Source organism: Bos taurus, chromosome 6 (assembly GCF_002263795.3).
Source record: "Bos taurus isolate L1 Dominette 01449 registration number 42190680 breed Hereford chromosome 6, ARS-UCD2.0, whole genome shotgun sequence".
In the NCBI taxonomy this organism is placed as follows: Eukaryota; Metazoa; Chordata; class Mammalia; order Artiodactyla; family Bovidae; genus Bos; species Bos taurus.
Window position 1 is genome coordinate 33,948,068 of NC_037333.1, and position 27,591 is coordinate 33,975,658.

The 27,591-nt window shown below is 36.8% G+C and overlaps 1 protein-coding gene across 3 annotated transcripts in view; it reads right to left on the bottom strand.

The window, feature by feature from the left end:
- Positions 1-27,591, bottom strand: part of CCSER1 (coiled-coil serine rich protein 1) — a 1,488,482-nt gene that overhangs the window by 935,154 nt on the left and 525,737 nt on the right. For all 3 annotated transcript variants that reach the window (XM_005207807.5, XM_005207808.5, NM_001076437.1), the window contains 1 exon segment: positions 23,884-24,091. In XM_005207807.5, coding sequence (XP_005207864.1) covers positions 23,884-24,091 — 208 coding nt within the window.

Sequence of the window (27,591 nt, forward strand, 5' to 3'; positions counted from 1 at the left end):
CAAACAGTAAAGAATCTACCTGCAATGCAGGAGACCAGGGTTCAATCCCTAGGTCTGGAAGATCCTCTGAAGAAGGGAATGGCAGTCCACTCCAGTATACTTGCCTGGAGAATCCCATAGAGAGAGAAGCCTGACGGGCAACAGTCCATGGGGTTGCAAAAAGTCAGACACGACTGAGCAACTAACATACGAACGCACCAGGTTTAAACTATCAGAATAATATTTCATGTGTTTTCTCCTCTACCCCTATATAAAATCAGTCATTTATCTCTTCATTTCACTTACAGCTTTCAGTTCCCTCTATTTTTCTAGAGACCTACTGATGCTGCTCCACTCCACATGCACTATCTCAAACCTGGATCAGCCTAAACTGATCTTTACCGCCCCCTCAATAACCTAGACTCCAAAAATCTGATTAATGTCTAGATAGGAGTGCTACTTTCAGACATGTTTCTACACACACACACACACACACACACACACAGACACACACACACAAATCAGCATAAAATTAACTTCTTGACCATTTACAAGTAAAATCATTCAGGGAGAATTGCCTTTTTCTTAATATGATTAAAAAGGTGTTGAGCCTTTATGCCACATGCACAGATGAATGTGTAAGAACAAGCAGCTAGTTTCTGCTTTTTGATTAATATCGCACGACTATGTTACTGTCTTGGTGGTCTTTTGTAATAATGCAACAAAGGCCCAGGTTTCCTGTGCAAAAATCTAGTTTTGGCTTGGCTCCTTCTTTTTGGGAGCTTGGCTGGTTTCCAGAGTTGCCAAAACAAAATATCACAGACTGAATGGTTTAAATAACAGAAATCATTTTTTCTCACAGTTCCAGGGGCCAGAAGTTCAACATTAAGGAGCTGGGAAATCAAGTTTCTCCTGAGGCCTCTCTCGAGACATAGCTTACATGTGACCATTGTTGTGTGTTCACATGGTCTTATCTCTGTGCCTGTCCATGGCCGAATTCCCTCTGTGTGGGTGCATTCCTGGTGCTTTTTTTTCCCCAAACTATAAGGATACCAGTCATATTGGACTAGGGCCCCCATTCTTATAGGGCTTCCCTGGAGGCTCAGCAGTAAAGAATCTGCCTGCAATGGCAATGCAGGAGATGTGGGTTTGATCCCTGGGTCACGAAGATCCCCTGAAGAAGGAAATGGCTATCCAATCCAGTATTTTTGCCTGGAAATCCCATAGACAGAGGAGCCTGATGGGCTACAGTCCATGGGGTCTCAAGAATTGGATACAGCTTAGTGACTAAACCATGACCAACCCATCTTTCTGACCTCATATAATCATAATTACTTCTTTAAACCCCCTATCTCACCTATCTCCTTTATTTATCTGGATTTTTTACTATCTTGAACTTTCCACACCTCCTAAACTCTACTACTGTGGGCAAGAATCCATTAGAAGAAATGCAGTAGCCATCATAGTCATCCAAAGAGTCTGAAACGGAGTACCTGGGTGCAATCTTAAAAACAACAGAATGACCTCTGTTCATTTACAAGGCAAACCATTCAATATCACAGTAATCTAAGACTATGCCCCAAACATTAATGCTAAAGAAGCTGAAGTTGAACAGTTCTATCAAGAATTACAAGACCTTCTAGAAATAACACCCCCAAAAGATGTCTTTTTCATCATAGGGAACTGGAAAGCAAAAGCAGGAAGTCAAGAGACACCTGGAGTAACAGGCATATTTGGCCTTGGAGCACAAAATGAAGAAGGGCAAACGCTAACAGACTTTTTCCAAGAGAACGCACCGGTCATAGCAAACAACCTCTTTCAACAACACAAGAGAAGACTCTACACATGGACATCACCAGTCAATACTGAAATCAGATTGATTTTATTCTTTGCAGCTGAAGATGGAGAAGCTCTATGCAGTCAGCAAAAATAAGACCGGGAGCTGACTATGGCTCAGATCATGAACTTACTGCAAAATTCAGACTTGAAAAGAAGACAGTAGGGAAAACCACTAGACCATTCAGATATGACCTAAATCAAATCTCTTATGATTATATAGTGGAAATGAGAAATATATTCAAGGGATTAGATCTGATAGACAGAGTGCCTGAAGGACCACAGACGGAGGTTTGTGACATTGTACAGGAGGCAGTGATCAAGACCATCCCCAAGAAAAAGAAATGCAAAAAGGCAAAATGGCTGTCTGAGGAGGCCTTACAAATAGCTGAGAAAAGAAGAGAAGCAAAAGGCAATGGAAGAAAGGAAAGATATACCCATCTGAATGCAGAGTTCCAAAGAATAGCAAGGAGAGATAAGAAGGCCTTCCTCAGTGATCATGCAAAGATCTATACAGAGTAAAAAAATCAAATGGGAAAGACTAGAGATCTCTTTAAGAAAATAAGAGCTACCAAAGGAACATTTCATGCAAAGATGGGCACAGTAAAGGACAGAAATGGTATGTACCTAACATAAGCAGAAGATATTCAGAAGAGGTGGCAAGAATACACAGAAGAACTGTACAAAAAAGAGCTTCATGACCCATGTAATCATGATGGTGCAATTACTCATGTAGAGCCAGACAACGTGGAATGGGAAGTTAAGTGGGCCTTAGGAAGCATCACTACGAAGAAAGCTAGTGGAGGTGATGGAATTCCAGTTGAGCTATTTCAAATCCTGAAAGATGATGCTGTGAAAGTGCTGCACTGAATATGCCAGCAAATTTGGAAAACTCAGCAGTGGCCACAGGACTGGAAAAGACCAGTTTTCATTCCAATCCCAAAGAAAGGTAATACCAAAGAATGCTCAAACTACCACACAATTGCACTCATCTCACATGCTAGCATAGCAATGCTCAAAATTCTCCAAGCCAGGTTTCAACAGTATGTGAACCAAGAAATTCCAGATGTTCAAGCTGGATTTACAAAAGTCAGAGGAACCAGAGATTAAATTGCCAACATCCCTTGGATCATGGAAAAAGCAAGAGAGTTCCAGAAAAACACCTACTTCTGTTTTATTGACTTGAAGTCTTTGACTGTGTGGATCATAACAAACTTGGAAAATTCTTAAAGAGATGTGAATACTAGACCACCTTACCTGCCTCCTGAGAAACCTGTATGCAGGTCAAGAGGCAACAGTTAGAACTGGACATGGAACAACAGACGGGTTCCAAATAGGGAAAGGAGTACGTCAAGGCTGTATATATTGTCACTGTGCTTGTTCAACTTATATACAGAGTACATCATGTGAAATGCCAGGCTGGATGAAGCACAAGCTGGGATCAAGACTGCCAGGAGAAATACCAATAACCTCAGATATGTAGATGATACCATCCTTATGCCAGAAAGCGAAGAACTAAAGAGCTTCTTGATGAAGTAAAAGAGGAGAGTGAAACAGTTGGCTTAAAATTCAACATTCAGAAACCGAAGATCATGGCATCCAGTCTTGAAAGACTTTATTTTTGGGGGCTCCAAAATCACTGCAGATAGTGACTGCAGCCATGAAGTTAAAAGACACTTGCTCCTTGGAAGAAAAGCTATGATCAACTGAGACAGCGTATTAACAAGCAGAGGTGTTCCTTTGCCAACAAAGGTCCATTTAGTCAAAGCTATGGTTTTTCCAGTAGTCATGTATGGATGTGAGAGTTGGGACTATAAAAAAAGCTGAGTGCTGAAGAATTGATGCTTTTGAACTGTGCTTTGGATAAGTCTCTTGAGAGTCCCTTGGGCTGCAAGGAGATCCAACCAATCAATCCTAAAGGAAATCAGTACTGAATATTCATTAGAAGGACTGATGCTTAAGTTGAAACTCCAATACTTTGGCCACCCGATGCGAAGAACTGACTCCTTAGAAAAGACCCTGATGCCGGGGAAGGTTCAAGGCAAGAGGAGAAGGGGATGACAAAGGATGACATGGTTGGATGGTATCACCGACTTGATGGCCGTGAGTCTGAGCAAGCTCCAGGAGTTGGTGATGGCCAGTGAAGCCTGACTTGCTGCAGTCCATGTGGTTGCAAAGAGTGGGATGCAGCTGAATTGGAACTTTTAGGACAAATGACAATGCTCATCTGAATCTGTCCTAATGAAGTATAAAATAGACATTTCCTGATTTTTCTTTTTATTTTCCTACGCCCCATCCTGCAATCAGTGCTACCTCTAAAGAAATATTTTGTACTCATTTGAGACATTCAATACCACTTTCAAATTTGTCACAAATGGATTCCATTTTCAGAACGATTTATCTTTACTAAGTATTCACTCCATTTCATTCACATTACTTAACCTTACAATCACACAGCACACTTTTGGGAAAAAAGTCGTGACAGTTTGTGTTCCACTGTTTCGTTTTCATTTTCGGAGCAGAGTATAAACAGCATTTCTAAGAAATTCAACATAGTAACAGATGCTAAATTAATCGATATCTCTTTGATGTCTACAAAATCCTGTTAAAGATAATAAGCATAGTCACATGTATCTATCTGAGGGAAAAAAGAAAAAGAGAAACAAACTACAGAAATAGCAGAGTTACTCCTCAAACACAAACAGGAGTAGCATTCTTGTTCCTTTGTCTCACCCTCAGTAAACTTACAGAAAAAGTTTCCGGGAGCTCATTGCAGGCAGTCAACTTAACTCACTTTCTACCTAGTAAAAGACTCACAGAAGTTTAAAATCAGAAAAAACAGTTTTAATTTACCATGAACTGCTATAGGAATGATGGAAAAGAATTCTCAGTAATATATATAGATATAAAATATACAACATCCATATGTACACATTATGGATATGTATACATATACAGATATAATGTATATATATGTATATAAGGATATATAATGGATATATACATACATATATATGTATATATATACAAATATATACATTTTATGTACATGCAACTATATACATTATATATATACATTTTATACACACACACACACACACACACACACACACACACACACATAAAATAAGGTAAGTCCTGGAGAAGCCTCTTGAGAGTCCCTTGGACAACTAGGAGATCAAACCAGTCACTACTAAAGGTAATCAACCCTGAATATTCATTGGAAGGACTGATGCTGAAGCAAAGCTAAAGCTCCAAATACTTTGGCTACCTAATGCAAAGAGCCAACTCATTGGAAAAGACCCTGATGCTGGGAAAGATTGAGGGCAGGAGCAAAAGCGAGAGATAAAGGATGAAATGGTTGGATGGCATCATTGACTCAATGGACATGAGTTGGAGCAATCTCCAGGAGATGGAGAAGGACAGAGAAGCCTATTGTGTTGTAGTCCATGGGGTCACTAAGAGTTGGACATGATTGAGTGACTGAACAACAACAAAGGATAAGTGAGGTTTTCTTAAACCTAAATGCTTCCTTATTATTCCATGACAAGGATTTCAGTTTGATGGGGGAATACATGAGAATTTGAGAGACTGTGACTATCTGAAGCACTGATGGAAAAACACCCTTTCTCTTGGGCTATGATTTACAGTGAAAAGGATGTGTGTGGTGGAGTAGGGAGGAGGAGGAAAGATCTGGAAATTGTAAGTCTTATGCAAATAGATACTTATAACATTAAAGTGGAACCCAGGTCACTCCAGCTCTATTCGGTCATTCAAACCAAGAATTCCCTGAAGGTAGTAAAAATATATGAAGTGTCTGAAAGCTAATATAAAAGATAGTAAGACATGGATTGTGAAAAGGTAATCTATCCCTTGCTTTACCACTAAGAGAGAGAAGTATCAGTGCACAGGAAACAAAGGTGAAAATCAGAGTCAAATGCAAGTGAAGAAAGCAGGTAAGAGATGGCAATAGGATACCAAGAAATGACTCAGAAGTAAGATTGTGAATGTGGACAAATGCTTCTTGTGCCTTTTATGAGCATCCTGTTATGTTTTGCAAGGTTGTAAGGACTGAGCGACTTCACTTTCACTTTTCTCGTTCATGCATTGGAGAAGGAAATGGCAACCCACTCTAGTATTCTTGCCTGGAGAATCCCAGGGGCAGGGGAGCATGGTGGGCTGCCATCTATGGGGTCTCGCAGAGTCAGACAAGACTGAAGCGACTTAGCAGCAGCAGCAAGGATCTTTTAATAGGGCCAAATCCAATTTGCAAGGAAAGAAGCAAATAGATGAACTACATGCTTAGGGTGTTTGCTTTTTGGAGCTGTTTTTAAGAGACTTTCCAACCCTGCTTCTCAACCACAATAAACACAAATAACATTATGCTCAACAACCCCCAACACACCTACACACCCATGTACATGCACACCCATGTCGGGGCACACACACAGCTGGCATCCTGTGTGTGTGGTACTTCTTCCATTTTCTAATATTACAATATTCTCAAATCCATGCTTGACACTACCTTGTATGAATGAATATCTTTCAGCAATGAATCCTTATATTTGCTGTGTGGACAGAGATGTAGATGTTATGTACAGGATTTCTGGTCCCAAAATCAATGCCAGCAGTCTTTTGGCCTGTGGTCCACATTTATATGTATCCATAGCAACATTAAGTGTTTTTTTTTTTTTCCCCATTATTCTTTATCAAAAAAAAAAACTGCTTTATATTCTGAAGTTTTCTTGAGAGAGAAAAAAAATGCAACTTTGGTAGTTACTAAACAATTTACCAGTAAGACAGATAGCCTTGGATGTCAACTAAGTAAAGAGATATGTTTGGAAAAAACAATTTAAAAATATTTACAGGTTGCAATTATCTCACCAGTGGCAGTTAAATTTGACATAGCATCCACCAAGGAGATTTCTAACATCCTTATTTTTCAAAGAACATGCAGTGAATGAGGAAGCATAGTAATATTAGAAAATAGGCCTTAATATTCAGAATACCCTAAAGTTTCATAAGCAATAGAGGTATACTGGGACACAGAACCTTCAGCAGATACTGAATTAGATCATACTTTAACTATAATTATGTGTCTAGACTATGGTATATGTTCCAAGAGTTATGTGAAACAATGCAATATGCTGACTGTGAGCTATTTGCAAAGCCCCAAATAAGAAATAAGTATCATAATATAATTAGGTAACTGAATTATAATTAAATTCCATCCTAGATTACATTATTAAAATAATGTTTTAAATCATAAGTAGCAAGTCTAGACAAAGTGCCACCTTGAGGGAAAGCAGAATTGTCCAGTGGGTGATAGAGATGAATGAAAATCCTATCTTGGCTGCAAACAAAAGCTAAGAAAATCATTCTTACAACATAGACTCCCTTGCAAGAAAATGATTTTAAGACAGACTTTATTTCAGCAAATATTTATATTTCTTAAAAACAAAATTTTGTAGATTTAAAATCTAAAGATAGGTACTGTACCTAGACATATTATTTACTCATTGATATCTACACAAAATTTACTATAAAACCATACAATTTGATCAGGGGTTTAGCAGTATTTGGAAATTCTGTGAACAGCAAAATAATCTCCACCCCAAATCTGAGGGCTTAAGGGCCAGGCTTCAGGTCCAGAACATGAAAAAACCAGGACCACCAAAATCAAAGACCAGTTCTAAAGAAAATAAGAATCATGGAAGTGCTATGAAGCTGGAATCAAATCTCATTCTGGGTAACAAGTTTAGAAGTAATGTTAGAATAAGTTTTTTAAAAGGTGGGGGAAGAAGAGGAAACTGATATTTATTTAGACTTTTCCATTGCCAGATACAAGTGAAATCTAATCTTCACAGTAAAATTTGTTAAGTAATTTTATCTTCCTATTCTATAAGAGGAAAAATAATGCTTGTCAAAGAAACTCAATAAAATAGAATAAAATAACATTGCTGAATCATTGTAGATCTAAGTAAGATTTCCGTGTGTGGGTGTGCTCAGTTATATTTGACTCTTTGCAACCCTAAGGAGTTGACCTAGGGATCTTCCTGACCTAGGGATCAAACCTACGTCTCGTGTCCTGCATTGGCAGATGGGTTCTTTACCACTAGCACCACCTAGGAAGCCCATGTGTTCAATTCTTTGTGACCCCATTAATTGTACCCCACCAGGCCCCTCTGTCCATGGAAATTTTCAGGCAAGAATATTGGAGCAGGACTTCTCAAGTGGTAAAGAACCCACTTGCCAATATGCAGGGGAAATAAGAGATGCAGATTTGATCCCTGGATCAGGAGATCCCCTGGAGGAGGGCACAGCAACCCAGTATTCTTGTCTGGAGAATCCCATGGACAGAGGAGCCTGGCTGCCTACAGTCCATAGGGTCACAAAGAGTCAGACACCACTGAAGCCACTTAGCATGAATGCAGGCCACTGCCTACTCCAGGGACTCTTCCCAATCCAGAGATGAAACCTGTGTCTCTTGTGTTTCTTGCATTGGTAGGCAGATCTTTACCAATGCACCATCTGGGAAGCCAACTACATTCTTATCACAACTTAATTCAGTTGTTACAATATAGTCTATATGGCCATGACTTTACAGAAAGAGTTTCTGATCCCTAATGAAGACCATGGGTAACAAAATATATATTTGTCTGTTTTTGAAGTAAACCAATAAAATCTTTCACAATAATTAATTATTATTTTAAACTTCTCACCTCCTCTTACCTATAGAAGCTCATCTAATCAAAGAGAACAAGATAGATGTATCTATTTGGTGTCACATATTTGTCATAAATACAATGAGTTACTTTGATTTTATTAATAGTCCACTATATAGACCTTATTTCACTTTAAAAATAACAGAAAATAATCTATATAGCTATAGTATTTGAAAGAGTAAACATTTGTATTTCTACCAGTAAATTTATACTAAAAGTCAATACTAGTTTTCTCAAGTTTTCATTTTTATCAAGATTAAAAGGAAATAGTTAAGGAATAACTGGCCTGCATCTAAAGAGTTACTAGATGTTAAAACACCTTTACACATCTATAAACATGCAAACACTTTATGGGTTATTATTATTCCTAAACAACTACATTATGTTGTCAAACTTTGTAACACCATTTTTTATATACTTGATAATTAAAAATAGGCATTTTCAATGTAGTTAAATATGGCTATGTTTCTGATTTTCAAACCTGAACAAAACACAATTTAAGGAAAAATGTGTCTCAGAGGAATACAATCACAGGCTTTCCACAGCGCTATTTGCTTAAATGGCTCTCTGCTCTCTCCTTCCCTCCCCTACCAGAAATTCTGAACGTGCTTAGCATCCCCCAGAGATCCTGTAGGGTGCCATCTGCTGTGTATCTGCTATGTTGCAGCCTGAAAATCTTGATGTCAGATTTAGCCCCGCAAGTTACACAACGGTATGTGAGTTGTATTACAACTGAGGCATTAATGCTTGACTCAAGCAGAAAATTAAAAGTTAGACATGCATAGCAAAATCATATTAGTGGTTATTTGATTAATTATTGAATATGATTATAACACACATAACCACAACAATATATTTGAATTATATTCAGGTATAATGAGGGTGGCAGTTATTATTAATACTGTGGGTTGTGTTAGTGTTAGTCGCTCAGTTGTGTCCAACTCTTTGCAACCCCATTGACCGTAGCCTGCCAGGCTCCTCCATCCACACGATTTTTCCAGGCAAGAATACTGGAGTGGGTTGCCAGTTCCTTCTCCTTCTCTGTGGGTTGTAATTTGTTTTTAATAAGTAAAAAAATAATACATATGACTACAGATTACATAGGTATACATACCAGGAAAGAATTCTCTGGCTGACTGGTATACCCTTTCTCACCACGTTATTTTCAGCTCAACATTAAATAAATACCAAAATAAACACTGATGGCAAAGAAATGATCAAAATATTTCTGCAATTTTCATGGGAAGAGAAATACAGAAGAAAATAGCATTGTAGGAGATGGAGTTGGTAGACAGGGAGCCACTCAGAGTACAAACAATTTGGAAAGACAGAGATTTTAAGGCAACATTAAAGATATATAAAAAAATAGCATGCATATGCAATGACTCTGACAGAAACACATAAGAAAATATACTATGAATATAAAATAAATAGTATCACAAAGCCTCACCTATTGCATGTATACCTCTTCTCAATCACTGCTTCTATACACGTAATCTTACCTTGACTATCACATTTAACATCCTCATTCTTTTAAAAAAATATATATATATTCTTTAATATATGTCATTTAATTTTGCATATTTTTTAGGTTTATATATTTTAAGTTTTATATTCTGTATGAATTTATCTGTGACTTGGTTTTTGTGTTCAAAATATGCTTTGTGAGACATGATGATACATGAACATAAAGCATTCTATTACATGAACATACCCAAAGGGAGAGCAATCTGGAAAGCACTTTGGAAAAACTTTGATATTATCTAGTAGTTTTAAACATGCACTTACTTAGTAATTCCACTGCAGAGAGAGACTAGATTTTCATGGTGAGATTAACACATTGCCCAAAGTCATACTCACTTACTGTGATTTGATATTCAAATTTGAGCAGCCTGTCCTAGCACAGACTAGTATACTGTGATCACTATACTAGATTGCCTCTGCAGTATAAATAACAATTTTAAGTAATATAAATAATAGTTTTTTAAAGAAAAGAATAACATCTCAATATGGAGGGTACTCATGTAAGATGAATGTTTGGTCATCATACTTATTTAACCTAATAAAATATATAATTTCCTTCCAAAATTAAGACATGTTTTACTTTAAAACATATTTTAAAAATTCTTTCAGGGCATGTATTATTCATTTTCATATCCTTAAAATTCATAGACCAATGATTTGAAAAGAAATAAACCAATAATTTAATAGCTGAGAACAAGCTGCAAAAAATATTTCTATTTTAGAATTTTGCTTTACAAATTAACTGAATAAGTTGCTCTGCATATTTGAAATTTATAAAGCCTGGGTAATATGCTTTTGGAATTAATCACTGGATTGACAAATCTACTGTTTATCTTTTCTTATCATATTTACTTCTCAGTATCATTCCTCAAGTTGGCTATCTTAAAAGCAATGTTTTCCCATAGCTTCTTGATATTACACTCTTGGCATTTCTTTCCTTTTCATTGGATACTGATTTTTTTTTTTCTTTCCTGATCATTTAATATTGGAGCATCCCATTCTGGTTTTAGGCACAAATTCTCTCTTCCATAGCTTTTAATAGAATCTATATTATCAAGAATACACAATCTTTATTTTTAGCCCTGATCTTTCTGGGTTTGTGCTTAGTCACTCAGTTGTGGCGGATTCTTTGCGACTGCATGGAGTGTAGCCCGCCAGGCTCTTCTGTACATGGGATTCTCCAGGCAAGAATACTGGAGTGGGTTGCCATGCCTTCCTCCGGGAGATCTTCCCAACCCAGTAATCTAAGCCAGGTCTCCCGTACTGCAGGTGGATCCTTTACCATCTGAGTCATACAGACACATTAATTCAAATTTCTATTTGATACCTAACATGTGCATGTCTAAGTAAGCATCTCAACCTCAACCTGGCCAAAGCAAAACTCTAATTTCCCTTTGTGTCTCACACAGATTATCCCTATCCTAATCTTCCCACTCTCAGAAAAGAGCAATAATGTCTGCACAGTACTCAAAGGTCAACTCTCAGTTATCCTTGCTTTTTCTCTTTTCTTTCTTGCTTTTTCAACTGCAACTCATAGCAATGGCTGTTGACATTACTTCCAAAACACATCATACATCTTTTCCCTTCTCTCTGCCTCAGCTGTTACTACCATGGTCTGTCCATCATTATTTCTCTCTTGGAAAAACTTTTCTTACATACTGAAGAAACAGGAAATTCAATTAACATGTAGTAGTTCTTTAGACAAGGAATGTCAGGTCAATTTTGTTAGCACAACTGAATGCCAGAAAAACATAAATGGCAATAATACTTCTACTCTCAGTTTCAGCTAGTATAGCCTTTATTAACAATTATTAGCATTGAATTATCATTCAATAAATACAGCATAGTGTCCTATTAAAAACATTTACTAGTATATTTACAAGTTTAAGAAATCTCAAATACATTCTACCATGTTGTCATAGTATTAATCATACAAATGAATGAGATTATTTTAGTAGCTTATGTTCAAGGGTATTTACTGCACACTTTCACTGTGATAACTTATTATATACATTTTACTATGTAATTGTTCAAATAACCCTATAAAATTGTTGGTAATGCTGCATATAATGGAATGGAGACTCAAAAACCTTAATCAACTTGCAGCAGCTATTAAGCAGCAGAAATGATAATCCCATCTCAATGATTTTAAACAACTGTAATTTTTACCATTCTAATATACCCTTCTCCAGTGGGACTTTGTGGGTGAAACAAGGCTAGAAATTAGGAAAGAATTTTCTGTATCTTCTCTAATTTCTCCCAGAGGACTATTGAAAGTTAATGTTGCTTAAATAGCAAAAGAGTCATGGAAATATGCTTCCCTCTCCTTATCTTTTTTCCAAACCAAATTTATAGTCTCATAAAGAGGTAAGCCTCATGTAAGGAGAGCATTATTTTTTAGAAACCTATTTATTCTTAGTGACTCTAAATGATGTTCTTATCTAAACTAAAGGCTTCTTCAGGGAGTATAAAAAGAAAGTATACTCCCTGATCTATTGCTTTATATGAAAACAGGGTTATATTGTTTTCATGTTGTTATTGATTATGTTATTATAAAATTGAGAAAAAAATGAATTCTAATAACAATTGGTAAGAATTGACAGTGGGGCCCTAACTTAGTCTATATAATAAATGGACATGGGCATAGTTCACTTACAGGCCTTCCAAGGGAAGAAGGGAAATTCCACAAAATGGAAGCATTGGCCGTGGTGCAAGCGGTATGATGACATTCAATGTGTTTTCATATTAAGTGCACAATTTGATAAACTTTGATAAAAATGTAAATTCATGCAATAAACTATACCAATCCAGATGTAAACATGTTTTATTACTTTAAAAATTTATTTGTTAGATACAGAGCTATTCTGAAAGGTGAAAAATAGTGCTGCAGAGAACCTAGTTCAGTCAGACAAAAGGTACTTTTTGGGATACCTTTAGTATGTCTCACAGATGCTCTCAACTTAACAATTAAAAATTTTAAACCTTAAAGTGGTTGTCCATCAGCTATTTCAAGTTAAAGAAGCGCTTATCCTGAAGAGATTTATGGATATGGTTTTTGTCTAATGGAGTGAATCCCTAATAAAGTTCACGAGAGATCTATAAAGAATTTAAGAGAGTTATATTCACAGAAACACTGTGCAGTTTGGAATTAAAGGGACAGAAACAGTACAAAATTAAAAGAGGCCTTTGGATGCCAATGTACACAAACACAAATAAGGATGAGAAAACTATGCAGCTGCAAGCATGTGCTAACTTTATAATAAAAGAAAGATAACCTGAAGGGTAGAATCGAGAGTACAGAGGATGGAATTAAAATTGTGGAGAATTTTTCCCGGGTTTTGAATCCTAATCCAGGAACTACTAGCTTATACATTAGTTCATAGATTTTCAAATGGAGAACTGTACTCTGGTTGTTGTACTTAAGGCTTATCTACAATTGCACATGTTTTGCATAATGAGATTCTGTATTTTGAATTTATGCTGTAATAGAATGATACTTTGGGTGGCCTTTGGAGGGCATGAGAACTATATTATACTTTGAGTATAGACTCTGAGAAATGGATCATTGAAAGCCAAAAGTTGCATTATGGCAAGAATACACAGAAGAACTGTACAAAAAAGATTTTCACGACCCAGATAATCATGATGGTGTGATCACTGACCTAGAGCCAGACATCTTGGAATGAGAAGTTAAGTAGGCCTTAGAAAGCATCACTACGAACAAAGCTAGTGGAGGTGATAGAATTCCAGTTGAGCTATTCCAAATCCTGAAAGATGATGCTGTGAAAGTGCTGCACTCAATATGCCAGCAACTTTGGAAAACTCAGCAGTGGCCACAGGACTGGAAAAGGTAAGTGTTCATTCTGATCCCAAAGAAAGGCAATGCCAAAGAATGCTCAAACTGCCGCACAATTGCACTGATCTCACACGCTAGTAAAGTAATGCTCAAAATTCTCCAAGCCATGCTTCAGCAATATGTGAACCGTGAACTTCCTGATGTTCAAGCTGGTTTTAGAAAAGGCAGAGGAACCAGAGATCAAATCACCAACATCTGCTGGATCATGGAAAAAAGCAAGAGAGTTCCAGAAAAGCATCTATTTCTGCTTTATTGACTATGCCAAAGCCTGTGACTGTGTGGAACACAATAAACTGTGGAAAATTCTGAAAGAGATGGGAATACCAGACAACCTGATCTGCCTCTTGAGAAATCTGTATGCAGGTCAGGAAGCAACAGTTAGAACTGGACATGGAACAACAGACTGGTTCCAAATAGGAAAAGGAGTACGTCAAGGCTGTATATCGTCACCCTCTTTATTTAACTTATATGCAGAGTACATCATGAGAAACGCTGGACTGGAAGAAACACAAACTGGAATCAAGGTTGCCGGGAGAAATATCAATAACCTCAGATATGCAGATGACACCACCCTTATGGCAGAAAGTGAAGAGGAACTCAAAAGCCTCTTGATGAAGGTGAAAGTCGAGAGTGAAAACGTTGGCTTAAAGCTCAACATTCAGAAAACGAAGATCATGGCATCTGGTCCCATCACTTCATGGCAAATAGATGGGGAAACAGTGGAAACAGTGTCAGACTTTATTTTTCTGGGCTCCAAAATCACTACAGATGGTGACTGCAGCCATGAAATTAAAAGATGCTTACTCCCTGGAAGGACAGTTATGACCAACCTAGATAGCATATTGAAAAGCAGAGACATTTTTTTTGCCAACACAGGTTCGTCTAGTCAAGGCTATGGTTTTTCCTGTGGTCATGTATGGATGTAATAGTTGGACTGTGAAGAAGGCTGAGCGCTGAAGAATTGATGCTTTTGAACTGTGGTGTTGGAGAAGACTCTTGAGAGTCCTTTGGACTGCAAGGAGATCCAACCAGTCCATTCTGAAGGAGATCAGCCCTGGGATTTCTTTGGAAGGAATGATGCTAAAGCTGAAACTCCAGTACTTTGGCCACCTCATGCGAAGAGCTGACTCATTGGAAAAGACTCTGATGCTGGGAGGGATTGGGGGCAGGAGGAGAAGGGGATGACAGAGGATGAGATGGCTGGATGGCATCATTGACTCGATGGATGTGAGTCTCAGTGAACTCTGGGAGTTGGTGATGGACAGGGAGGCCTGGTGTGCTGCGATTCATGGGGTGGCAAACAGTCGGACATGACTGAGCGACTGATCTGATCTGATCTCATTAGTAGTTTGGATGAGAAGGGTAACAATGTTGCTTACTTCCTGGTATCCAGACCTTTATAAAGTGCCCTCCCTCACTGAATCAAGGTTGGTCTTTCTAATCAATGTGTGTGTATGTGTACACAGTCATGTGTGACTCTTTGCAATCCCAGGGACTGTGGCCCACCAGACGCCTCTTACATTTTCCAGGCAAGAATACTGGAGTGGGTTGCCATTTCCTCCTCCAGGGGATCTTCCTGACCTAGGGATCAGACCTGTGTCTTCTGTGTCTCCTGCATTGGCAGGTGGATTTTTTTTACTACTACACCACCTGGGAAGCCCTTGCGTAACCCATACATTTTACAAAAGTGATATCATGTTTCTTCTGAGATTAGGTTATAAAAGATATTTATTTTGTCTTATTCTCTCTCTCTTGGATTGCATACTCTGGTGTAAACCAGCTGCCATGTCATTCAGTGAAGTGGCCCATATGGTAAGGCAGTAAGGTTCTGGCAGTGAAAAACTGAAACCTTCTGGCCATGCTAAGTGGCTTCAGTTGTTTCCGATTTCATGCGACCCCACAGACTGCAGCCCGCCAGGCTCCTCTATCCATGAGATTCTCCAGGCAAGAATACCAGAGTGGGTTGTTATTTCTTACTTCAGGGGGTCTTCCTGACTCAGGGATTGATTGAACCCATGTCCCTTAGGTCTCCAACATTGGCAGGGAGGTCTTTACCACTAGCACCATCTGGGAAGCCCAAACTTTCCTGCCACATTACATTAACCTGCAAATCAAGTCACACTTACATGCCTGCAGTCATGGCTGACATCTCAATTACAACCTCATGAAAGGCCTTCAGTCAGCAGCAGTATACACACAGCTCTCAAATTACTGACCACAAAACATATGAGACAGCAAATGTATCTTTTAGTCCACTAGATAATTTGCTATGGAACAATGATAATATTATTATAACCTTGTATCTTTGTATTTTTTATCTTGCTAATGCACTTATTATTCTTACTAGGTTTATTATTAATTTTTTCATAAATTCCTTAGGGATATCTATATCAACAACCATGCATCTCCTTATAAAGATAGTTTTATCTTTTCTTTCCAATATTTATGTTTGTTATGCTTTTTCTTGCCTATTTCTATCTAGAACATCTGGCACAATGCTCCTTCAAAGTAGAGAGAGTGGAGATTCTTCCTTTGCTAACAGTATTAGCTAGAAGCTTCAGTTTTGCCTCATTAAGTATGGATATTAGCTGTAAGAATAGAAGTTCCCTTTTACTACTAGTGTGTTTTTTCTTTTTTTTTAACACTAGACTGATATTCAATCTTTTCAAATGTGTTTTCTTTACTTATTAATATGATCATATACTTTCCTTTTTTTAGCTTATTAATATAGCTAATCACACTGACTGGTTATTGAACGCTAAACAAATTTTGCGCTCTTGACATAGAACAAATTAGGTCATACATATATTTTTATAGTGCTTAATTTTGTTTAATAACTTTTAAAAGACTTCCACATCTCTCTCTCTATATATATGTACATATATATACATACACATATGAGAATTTTTTCTGTGATTTCTTTTTACCTATAATGATTTTGGAAGATTATTATAAATAGTTTTATGTGTGCCACATCAAACAGTTGAGAAGTATATTCTGTTTCTCTATTTCCTGAACTTTTTTGCATATTAGTCTTATGTGTTTCTTAAATATTTGACACAATGCACCAGTGAAATCTCCTGGACTTAGATTTTATGGGGAGTTTTTTTTTTTTTTTTTTAATAAAAATAGAAATTGGACAATCCCTTTAATAGAAATTGGACAATCCTTATTTTTTAATTTATTCTTGGTCATTATGGAAAGTTATATTTGACAAGGGATTTGTGATCTTCACACATATTGTCATAGTTGCCATAGTGAAAGTGAAAGTCACTCAGTCGTGTCTGATTCTTTGTGATCCGATGGACTGTACAGTCCATGGTATTCTCCAGGCCAGAATATTGGAGTGGGTAGCCTTTCCCTTCTCCAAGGGATCTTCCCAACCCAGGGATCAAACCCAGGTCTCCCGCATTGCAGGCGGATTCTTTACCAGCTGAGCCACAAGTGAAGCCCACTTATTGCCATATTATTGTTTATAACAATCCCTTATTATCCTTTTAATTCCCATAAGAGTTGTAGTGATGTTTGTTTGTGTGTGTGTGTGTGTGTGTGTGTGTGTGTGTGTGTTAGTCACTCAGTTATGTTTGCTTTTGCAACCCCCGTGGACCATAGACCTCCAAGTTCCTCTGTTCATGGAATTCTCCAGGCAAGAGTACTGAGTGGGTAGACATTCCCTTTCCCAGTTGTAGTGATTATTCCCCCTTAAATTTATTTCTGCTATTAGTAATTTATATTACTTGTTTAATTTTTTTTCTTCTACAGCATTTCTTTAAACATCTCAAAGAACCAATCTGATTACTATGCAAATTTTCTATTATTTGTTTGTTTCCAATTACATGAATTTTGATTTTTTATATTTATTTCTATTACTTCCTTAGAGATTACTGTTTTTCTCCCTAGATACTTAAAGAGAAAATTAGATAATTAATTATGATGTTTTATTGCTTTAAAAGAAACTTTTAAAGTTATAAATTTCTCTTCAAGAATATGTCAACAATGTCTCACAAATTCCAATTTATCATATTATTATCATTATCATCTCATTTGTAACATTTTAAAATCTCCCTGATCTTTAAATTGATCTAATTGATGCTTCTGAACTGTGGTGTTGAAGACTCTTGAGAGTCCCTTGGACTGCAAGGAGATCCAACCGGTCCATTCTAAAGGAGATCAGTCCTGGGTGTTCTTTGGAAGGACTGATGCTAAAGCTGAAACTCCAATACTTTGGCCAACTCATGCGAAGAGTTGACTCATTGGAAAAGACTCTGATGCTGGGAGGGATTGGGGGCAGGAGGAGAAGGGGACGACAGAGCATGAGATGGCTGGATGGCATCACTGACTCGCTGGACATGAGTTTGGGTGAACTCCGGGAGTTGGTGATAGACAGGGAGGCCTGGAATGCTGCAATTCATGGGGTCGCAAAGAGTTGGACACAACTGAGCGACTGAACTGAACTGAACTGAACTGATGGGGTGTACAGAAGTTTGCTGTTTTGATATACAAATATTTGCTGTTTTTCTAGTTACTTGTTCATTCTTGATTTTTACTTTAATTCCACTGTTCTCCAAATTATATTGCATAGATGTCTACCTCTAAAATTTACTGAGATATTTCTGATTCAGCATATACTATCTTGGCGATGTTCCACATACACTGAAAAACTGGTATAATTCTGTTATACACAATTCAGTTAATCATTATTAAAAGATTAAAAATGTTCAATCTTCTGAAACTTTCTGATTTTTGGTTGTTTTATCAATTTTTGAGAAAAGAGATTTACAATCTTCAACTATGATTGTGAACTTACCTAGTTCTTCATTTACTTCTGTCAAATTTTGCAACATATATTTACAAGTTACATAAATAGGACATCCACGGGTATGACTGTCATGTCTTCCTGATGAAATGACTTTTTATCATTATGAAATATAGCACTGATTCTACTGATATCTTTATACCTGCCTGACATGGGTACTGTCACTCTAGTTTTCTTGCATTTGTAGTTTTCATGGTCTACCTTTTTTCCAGTTTACATCTTAAACAAATTTTTGTTTAAGTAAAATAAATAAAAATAAAGCAAGTAACAGAAACTTGTAATTTTATTTTCAAAAGATAAAAAGCAGTCAAATTATTAGGTTGTCACCTAGATTTACATGGGTAATTGCTTGCTTTCAGTGAATTTTCTTACTTTATGACTCTCCACAGTGACTTTTCTCCTTCTTTAATTATCCATTGTCACAGTTCCTATTCTATATGCTTTTCATTTGCTTTGGGTTTTTCTGATAGCAAAATGTCAGTTTACAAAATTGCTGTTGTAACCTTTGAAATCATTTCAACAAAACGTGCTAAAACAAAAAATTATTTAAAAAATTCCCACTGAACAATTTATGGTGAAGTTCAAAACACTCCAAATTTTGTTATGCATTTATATATCATATTTTAAAAACAAAAAATATAAGAAGCCCATGCTTAAAATTATCTTGAAAGTTTCCCATTATTATTTCTAAAAGACAATAAATTAGTTTGAATTACTAGATAATTGAGGAAAAAAAGGGAAAATAGGTAAGAGTTCTTCATTGGCAAACTCAATTGTTCATGTCAACTAAACAAGCTTGTAAATTACACTGATTTTTAAACAAATAATTCACTGATTTTCACTAATTTAATCTTACTGTTAGATTTGTCTGATCATATCAACATTTTTTTTTTTAATTTGTTTCACACTCATCTAACTTTAAAGAAATGTCCTATATGATTCAGGAAATTTGTTAAACACATTCCCAATACTCATTTATTAAATTAAAAAGCCCATGGTGTTGCGTGGAGGGGCATTGCAAACACCCTTGGATAATCATTCTTACTCTGGTTATTTACTTATTTTTGGCTGCGTGGAATGTTGGATCTTAGTTCTCTGACAGGTTTTGATCCCGCAGCACCTGCAGTGCAAGCGCAGCATCTTCACCACTAAACAGCCAGGGAAGGCCCATAAACATGCTTACCAACTGTTTTCTTACTAAAAATTACACATTGCACCTAAAATCCCTTCCAAGTAGTTTTCTAGGCCAGTAACCATACAGTACAAATAAATTTTATAATAAGAGAACAACAAAAACAAAAGAGTAAACAGAAAGTGTGAAAGTGAAAGTGCCAGTCGTTCAGTCGTGTTGGACTCTTTGCGATCCCATGGACTGTAGTCCGCCAGGCTCCTCTGTCAATGGAATTATCCAGGCAACAATACTGGAGTCCTTTGCCATGCCCTTCTCCAGGGAATCATCCACAGCAAGGATCCAACCCAGGTCTCCCACACTGCAGGTGGATTCTTTATTGTCTTAGCCAAGAGGGAAGCCCAAACTGAAAGGAAACATCAGAACAAAAACTATTTCTGTAGATAACTGTATTAAAGTTTTTATTTTACTACAAGTAATGGGATTATGTGAAAAAATATAACAAAAAAGGAAGAAAAAAATTATAAGGTTCTTCCTTGTTATAAGAGAGAAACTTTAAAAAAATCATTAATACTAAAAAAAGAAAAATAGAATTTCTTAGGGCCTAAAGCGAGGCTTTTTTTCTTTTATTCCATTTTAAATGAAGGCACGGATGTTCGGGGTTGTAATAGCAAATGATCTCCAAAGGAGGGAGTTAAATAGGTAGTGTGAGACAAATGTCAGATGATGCACATTTGACTTATCTTAGAATTAAAATCTAAGATGTCAACAGAGCAGCATTAAGAAAAATATCAAATAGGAGCAGTTCCTAGTCTAATATACTAAACTCATTAATCACTTTTTTATCTTAAAAATAAAATAATTGGGATATTTTCAGTTAAAAATTATCTATATACAAGTTTGAGTAAGCATCATACAAATAGGTCAATAGAAATAAACTATTAAAGTAAACCCATGTCTATTTTGAAGAGATGTCAGGGAAGTGGATATTTTGCAGGTTCTGAGCAATTTTTATTCACGGTACCTTAAGCATCTACTCAGAAAATATAGTTTCCAAAATAAGTTAATCCCCATATTTTGAAGAGGAACTTTAGAATTAGAATTAAAGTAACAATGATAATAATAGAACTTGTTGGAAATCATACAATGAACTTGAGATGTAGGGAAGTGGCCCTACCTTATAAAGAGCTGGGTCATTTGAAGGGTAGGCAACAAAAAGAATGGAGTATTGTTTCTTCAGGGGCAATCATCCTTTTCAGACACCTTGCACTATTAATATAAGCTCACAGATTTGCCATGTTATGCAGATATGTATTTCCCAATGGCCAATAAACAAGCAAGCAAGCAAAAACTAAAAAAAAAAAAAAAGGTAGTATTAATCTAAAATGATTAGTTGGAATTAAATTCAATGAAATGTAAATTACCCTTTAAAAATTCCTGGCTTAGAGAATATTTCAGTTTTCTTTAAAGACATCTATTATGAATATCTTTTTACTAGAATAGATGTCAATGCTAATCATATAATAATATTGCTTTTCTTGCTGACAATAAAGAGTAAGACTCCCTGATTTCTGAATAGGTTTAATAAACAGATATAATTATTGCTCATTTTACATCAATTTTAAATATCAATTCTCTTCAGTTTTTTCAAATATTATTTTATGAAGAAAAACAGAAGAAAACAATCTCATTATATTCTGAATATTGACTTTATAATGAATATCATTGCATTTTTAAATTATAAAATTAAGTACCCTAAGAAAGGCCCTTGACTCTTCCTATCATTTTTTTTTTACTTCCTTTTCACTTGTATTGATTTTTTAAAATTAAAATCCAGACCAAAGAGAGAGGTAGAAAACTGAATACTTGAATGTTACAGACTTTGAGATTAATATCTTTTAGTATAACAGCAGTTATTAAGTTTGCCTTGTTCAAAGAGGTTCAGAATATATGTCGAGCAAATGGTCAGGGAGCCTGGAGTAGAGCAGAAAAAACATGCTGTCAATATAGAAACTATATAGTCATATATATAGTGGTGTGCTGGTAAATATGTAACAGCAGCTCACTAAAACTGAGGGCTTCCCAGGTGGCACAGAGGTAAAGCCTCTGCCTTCAATGCAGGAGAAGCAGGAGACACAAGTTCGATCCCTGAGCGGGAAAGATCTCTTGGAGAAGGAAATGGAAACCCACTACAGTATTCTTGCCTGGAAAATCCCATGGACAGAGGAGTCTACGGGTTCGCAAAGAATTGGAAATGACCAAACAACTGAACACACACACACACACACACACACACAAATTAAAAAGCCCTACCTTGTAGTGTATGCCAATTTCTGTAGCATAACACTCCCCTATGGCTGATTTCAAGCTACCAAAGTGACTTAAATAAATCTACAATTGGGAAATATGTACAGCACTATTATATACTATTTCCACATAAAGATTCAATAGATGTAAATACGTAAATAAGCTCACAAGTGTAATTAAACAGAAAATATAGTAAAGTTAGTTGGAAATGTAGAACTTTGAGTACTAATTACCTTTTAAAAATACAATTTTTTTCATTATAAACATATATAATTTAACCTTTTTAATGTCTGTGCTTAACTGCTTAACATGCCACTTCTAAACACAACTGCATAGATTCCAGACACAAAACTACCCTGGTGGTATAAGCTGGTACAGAATGCAGAGATTTCTTCCAGTATTTACTTTAATAGCTAACATAAGCACATGACTGGATGTCCCCCGTAGTCTATAACAATCATTTCCCTTAAGTTCCTTTCTTTCCTTGATTCAATTCTGGCCTCTAGTGGTAGCTGCTAGTGTTATTATTATTGTCATCGTTAGAAAAAGGAGTACAACCTGATCATCATTGTAAGGAGCCATTATACCAGTCATACTAAACAGTTACATTTCTCTCTTCTCACACTATTAATATCTTTTAAAAATAATGAGAAATAAATTAAATAATAATAGGATATAATAAAAAGTCACACTGGGAGTCAGAAATCCCACTGTTGTTCTGAATTCAGACCGACTAGAGGAAAGTTATTAAAATTTTGGTCCTTTCATTTCACATCTTTGAAATAATATTGTGTACACTTTTATAGAAATCCTCTAAAGAAAATAACTTTTAATTACAAAAATAAAACCATAACATACTTGGATCCTAAATAGTGGTCAATTCTTGGATGTAAAGATCAAAGACTTCCCCGAGTATTCTACTAACTAGTTCATTATCTAATTGAGCATAGGCTGCAAGAGGGCAGCTGTATTCAAAGGGCAAAATCAGTCAAACATTAAGATTGATTTTATTAGATTAATAGTTATTTGAAAAAAATGACTAAATAAACTAGTTTTATGGTATCATACAACATCTCTATATCATCAAAGTGAAATCCTGTTGAAAGGTCTCTAAACAGATTTTAATAATATATAAACACAACGATCAGAGAAGGCAATGGCACCCCACTCCAGTACTCTAGCCTGGAAAACCCCATGGATGGAGGAGCCTGGTGGGCTGCAGTCCATGGGGTCACAAAGAGTCGGACACAACTGAGCGACTTCACTTTCGCTTTTCACTTTCATGCATTGGAGAAGGAAATGGCAACCCACGCCAGCAGTCTTGCCTGGAGAATCCCAGGGATGGGGGAGCCTGGTGGGCTGCCGTCTACAGGGTCGTACAGAGTCGGACACGACTGAAGCGACTTAGCAGCAGCAAACATAATGATAACTGATGCCAATTTTTCTTTATCTAACCTTCCCAAGACTAGGTATCAGTTTATTCTCTTTTCAGTTTCTCTGCAAAATCTTAGAATCTTTAAGTTGAAGAGTACCTTATAAAACAGAACTACAAACACTTCATTTGACATATGAGAAAGGCTAAGTTCCAAGAGAATTGCTGACCCCTGCCCTGCGTTATGCAGTTAATTATTGATAGAAGAGAGACTAACCAGGTTTACAGACTTCACTATTTACCAGCAGTAAAAACATTAATCTTACAGCAGACCATTACCTCTTGAAGAACTCTCTTCATCTTTAATAATAATGTCTTGACGGCCGTGCAGTCTTGTAACATCAGTCTGAATGGCAGAGAATCTATGCCTCCATTTTCTTCCACACTTGGCAGGGGCCAATCTGAAGATGGACTGCTAGGCACTCCCCTGATATGGGAACATCTGGCTTCCTGATCAATGTCTTTTGCTAATTTCAGGGAAAGGTTCCTAACAGGAAAAAAAAAAAAAAAAAGAACAAAAATTACTATGTAGCATATTCAGAGCAGAATTTACCAAGCTGCTGATCAATGTTAGGAGTGAGCTGGAAAAAAATTCCCTGTGACTCTCATTATTTCCTCATATTAGTCTGAAAATTCTGAAGCCTTTTGTCCAAATTATTAAATGGTTCAATTTTATATGTAGCAGTAGTAAGATTCGATGAGAATCATTGTTTCAGAATGTGCTTTTTTTTCTCCAACTGAAATTCAATTTACACACAATAACCATATGTTTACACTTATTTAACCCTTTCAAAATTTTGAAAGCCAAAAGAAATCACTGAAAGAGAAATTTCATGTAGGGATTTTCTGAAAATAATGTTTAAAAATTATCTGGAAAGAAAAGATTAAGAAAGCAAAAATTGGGATAAAATACCTTTGGTAATTATTGTTTTAAATTACTAAATCAATCAATTGTGTATTAAGCCATTTTGTGGATTAAGAAAGACTAGTATGCATAAGATTTTATGTGAAAATAGTGAAGTAAATATAAGGTGTATAACTCCCTATGTAATGAGCATGCTTATCAAATAATCATTAAATATTTAGTACAGTAATATGTGGAAAACTATTATTTTGTACTACTAGCTGCTGCTGCTGCTAAATCACTTCAGTCGTGTCCGACTCTGTACGACCCCATAGACAGCAGCCTACGAGGCTCCCTCATCCCTGGGATTCTCCAGGCAAGAACACTGGAATGGGTTGCCATTTCCTTCTGCAACGCATGAAAGTGAAAAGTGAAAGTGAAGTCGCTCAGTCATGTCCGACTCTTAGCGACCCCATGGACTGCAGCCTACGAGGCTCCTCCGTCCATGGGATTGTCCAGGCAAGAGTACTGGAGTGGGTTGTCATTGCCTTCTCCTAATCAACAATTATTTTAAAATTATGCATTTCAAAAATACTTTCACACACTTTAATTAAAGGTGTGTATAAAGAAAAGATATTAAGATTAACAGTTTTTCACATGTGTTTAAGAGGCAGATATAAAAATATATGAAAGGAGGAGTTTATGAAAATGGTCATTTTTAATGAGTTTGTCTAAATTTATTTCCATTCATTAGAACCAAGGAACCTACACAATAATGATAATTAAACTCATAGCTCAGGAAATTTATGAAACATTAGTTTAGGACTTTTGCTCAGTTTCAATAGCTTTTATGTATATTATTCTCTGAAGTAAACGACAAGGTCACTTGGCAACCTAAATTGAAAAAACAGAGTTGCCTTGGAGCTTGCCACTAAGATCAGGTAAAGGTGCAAACAAAACAGAATTTCCTTGGTTAATTTATGCAAATGTGATTATTCAATTTATAAAACATTGGATAATCAGTAAAGAAAACACATTTTTGGATCACACAATTGTTTATTTGTCTTTATAGGTATATTCATTAATCACAATTGTCATTTCAAATGGTAAGATATTAATTACTATCCCATCTTTATGTTTATAATGAAATAATAAGTAGTCATAGCTAACATTTTTTAAGGATTGACAGTAGTCCAAGTACTGTGCAAACCACTGCATGTGTGTTAATTTATTCAAATGCTGAACAAGACCAAGAGTTAAACATAGTATGTTCATTTTTCATGTGAGAAACAGGCCCAGAGAATTTCTCAAATTTAAATACCTGAGAACTATTCTCAGGCTATTTAACACCTGAGAAACTTCCCTGGCCATTCAGTGGTTAAGACTCCCAGCTTCCAATACAGGGGGCATGAGTTTGACCCCTGATCTGGGAAAACTAAGAACCCACAGTACTGCAGATTGCACCAAAAAAAAAAGTTGACCTGAGGTGAATCAACCTAAGTACATAAGCAGGATAAGACTGTTTTCCTACTAGCCCTATAATGTATATATAGGACTTTTCTTACTAGCCACCAGGGAAGCCCTAATATATGTGTGTGTCAATCAGTTAAGTCAGTTCAGTCGCTCAGTTGTGTCCCACTCTTTGCGACCCCATGATTCACAGCACGCCAGGCCTCACTGTCTATCACCAACTCCCGGAGTTCACTCAAACTCATGTGCATCAAGTTGGTGATGCCATCCAGCCATCTCATCTTCTGTCGTCCCCTTCTCCTCCTGCCCCTAAACCCTCCCAGCATCAGGGTCTTTTCCAATGAGTCAACTCTTCACATGAGGTGGCCAAAGTATTGGAGTTTCAGTCTCAGCATCATTCCTTCCAAAGAACACCCAGGACTGATCTCCTTTAGGATGGACTGGTTGGATCCCCTCGCAGTCCAAGGGACTCGCGAGAGTCTTCTCCAACACCACAGTTCAAAAGCATCAACTCTTCAGCGCTCAGCTTTCTTCACAGTCCAATTCTCACATCCATACATAACTATTGGAAAAACAATAGCCTTGACTAGACGGACCTTTGTTGAAAAGTAATATCTCTTCTTTTTAATATGCTATCTAGGTTGGTCATAACATTCCTTCAAAGGGGTAAGCATGTTTTAATTTCATGAATGCAATCACCATCTGCAGTGATTTTGGAGCCCCCAAAAATAAAGTCTCACACTGTTTCCACTGTTTGCCCATCCATTTCCCATGAAGTGATGGGACCAGATGCCATGATCTTCGTTTGCTGAATGTTGAGCTTTAAGCCAACTTTTTCACTCTCCTCTTTCACTTTCATCGAGAGGCTTTTTAGTTCCTGTTCACTTTCTGCCATAAGGGTGGTGTCATCTGCATATCTGAGGTTATTGATATTTCTCCCGGCATCAATCTTGATTCCAGCTTGTGCTTCATTCAGCCTGGCATTTCGTGTGATGTACTCTGCATATAAGTTAAATAGGCAGGGTGACAATATACAACCTTGACGTACTCCTTTTCCCATTTGGAACCAGTATGTTGTTCCATGTCCAGTTCTAACTGTTGCTTCCTGACCTGCATATAGGTTTCTCAAGAGGCAGGTCAGATGGTCTGGTATTCGCATCTCTTTCAGAATTTTCCACAGTTTATTGTGATCCACATAGTCAAAGGCTTTGGCATAGTCAATAAAGCAGAAACAGATGTTTTTCTGGAACTTTCTTGCTTTTTCCATGATCCAGCGGATGTTGGCAATTTGATCTCTGGTTCCTCTGCCTTTTCTAAAACCAGCTTGAACATCTGGAAGTTCACAGTTCATGTATTGCTGAAGCCTGGCTTGGAGAATTTTGAGCATTACTTTACTAGCATGTGAGATGAGTGCAATTGTGCAGGAATTTGTGCATTCTTTGGCGTTGCCTTTCTTTGGGATTGGAATGAAAACTGGTCTTTTCCAGTCCTGTGGCCACTGATGAGTTTTCCAAATTTGCTGGCATATTGAGTGCAACACTTTCACAACATCATCTTCCAGGATTTGAAATAGCTTAACTGGAATTCCATCACCCTCACTAGCTTTGTTCGTCATGATGCTTTCTAAGGCCCACTTGACTTCACATACCAGGATGTCTGGCTCTAGGTCAGTG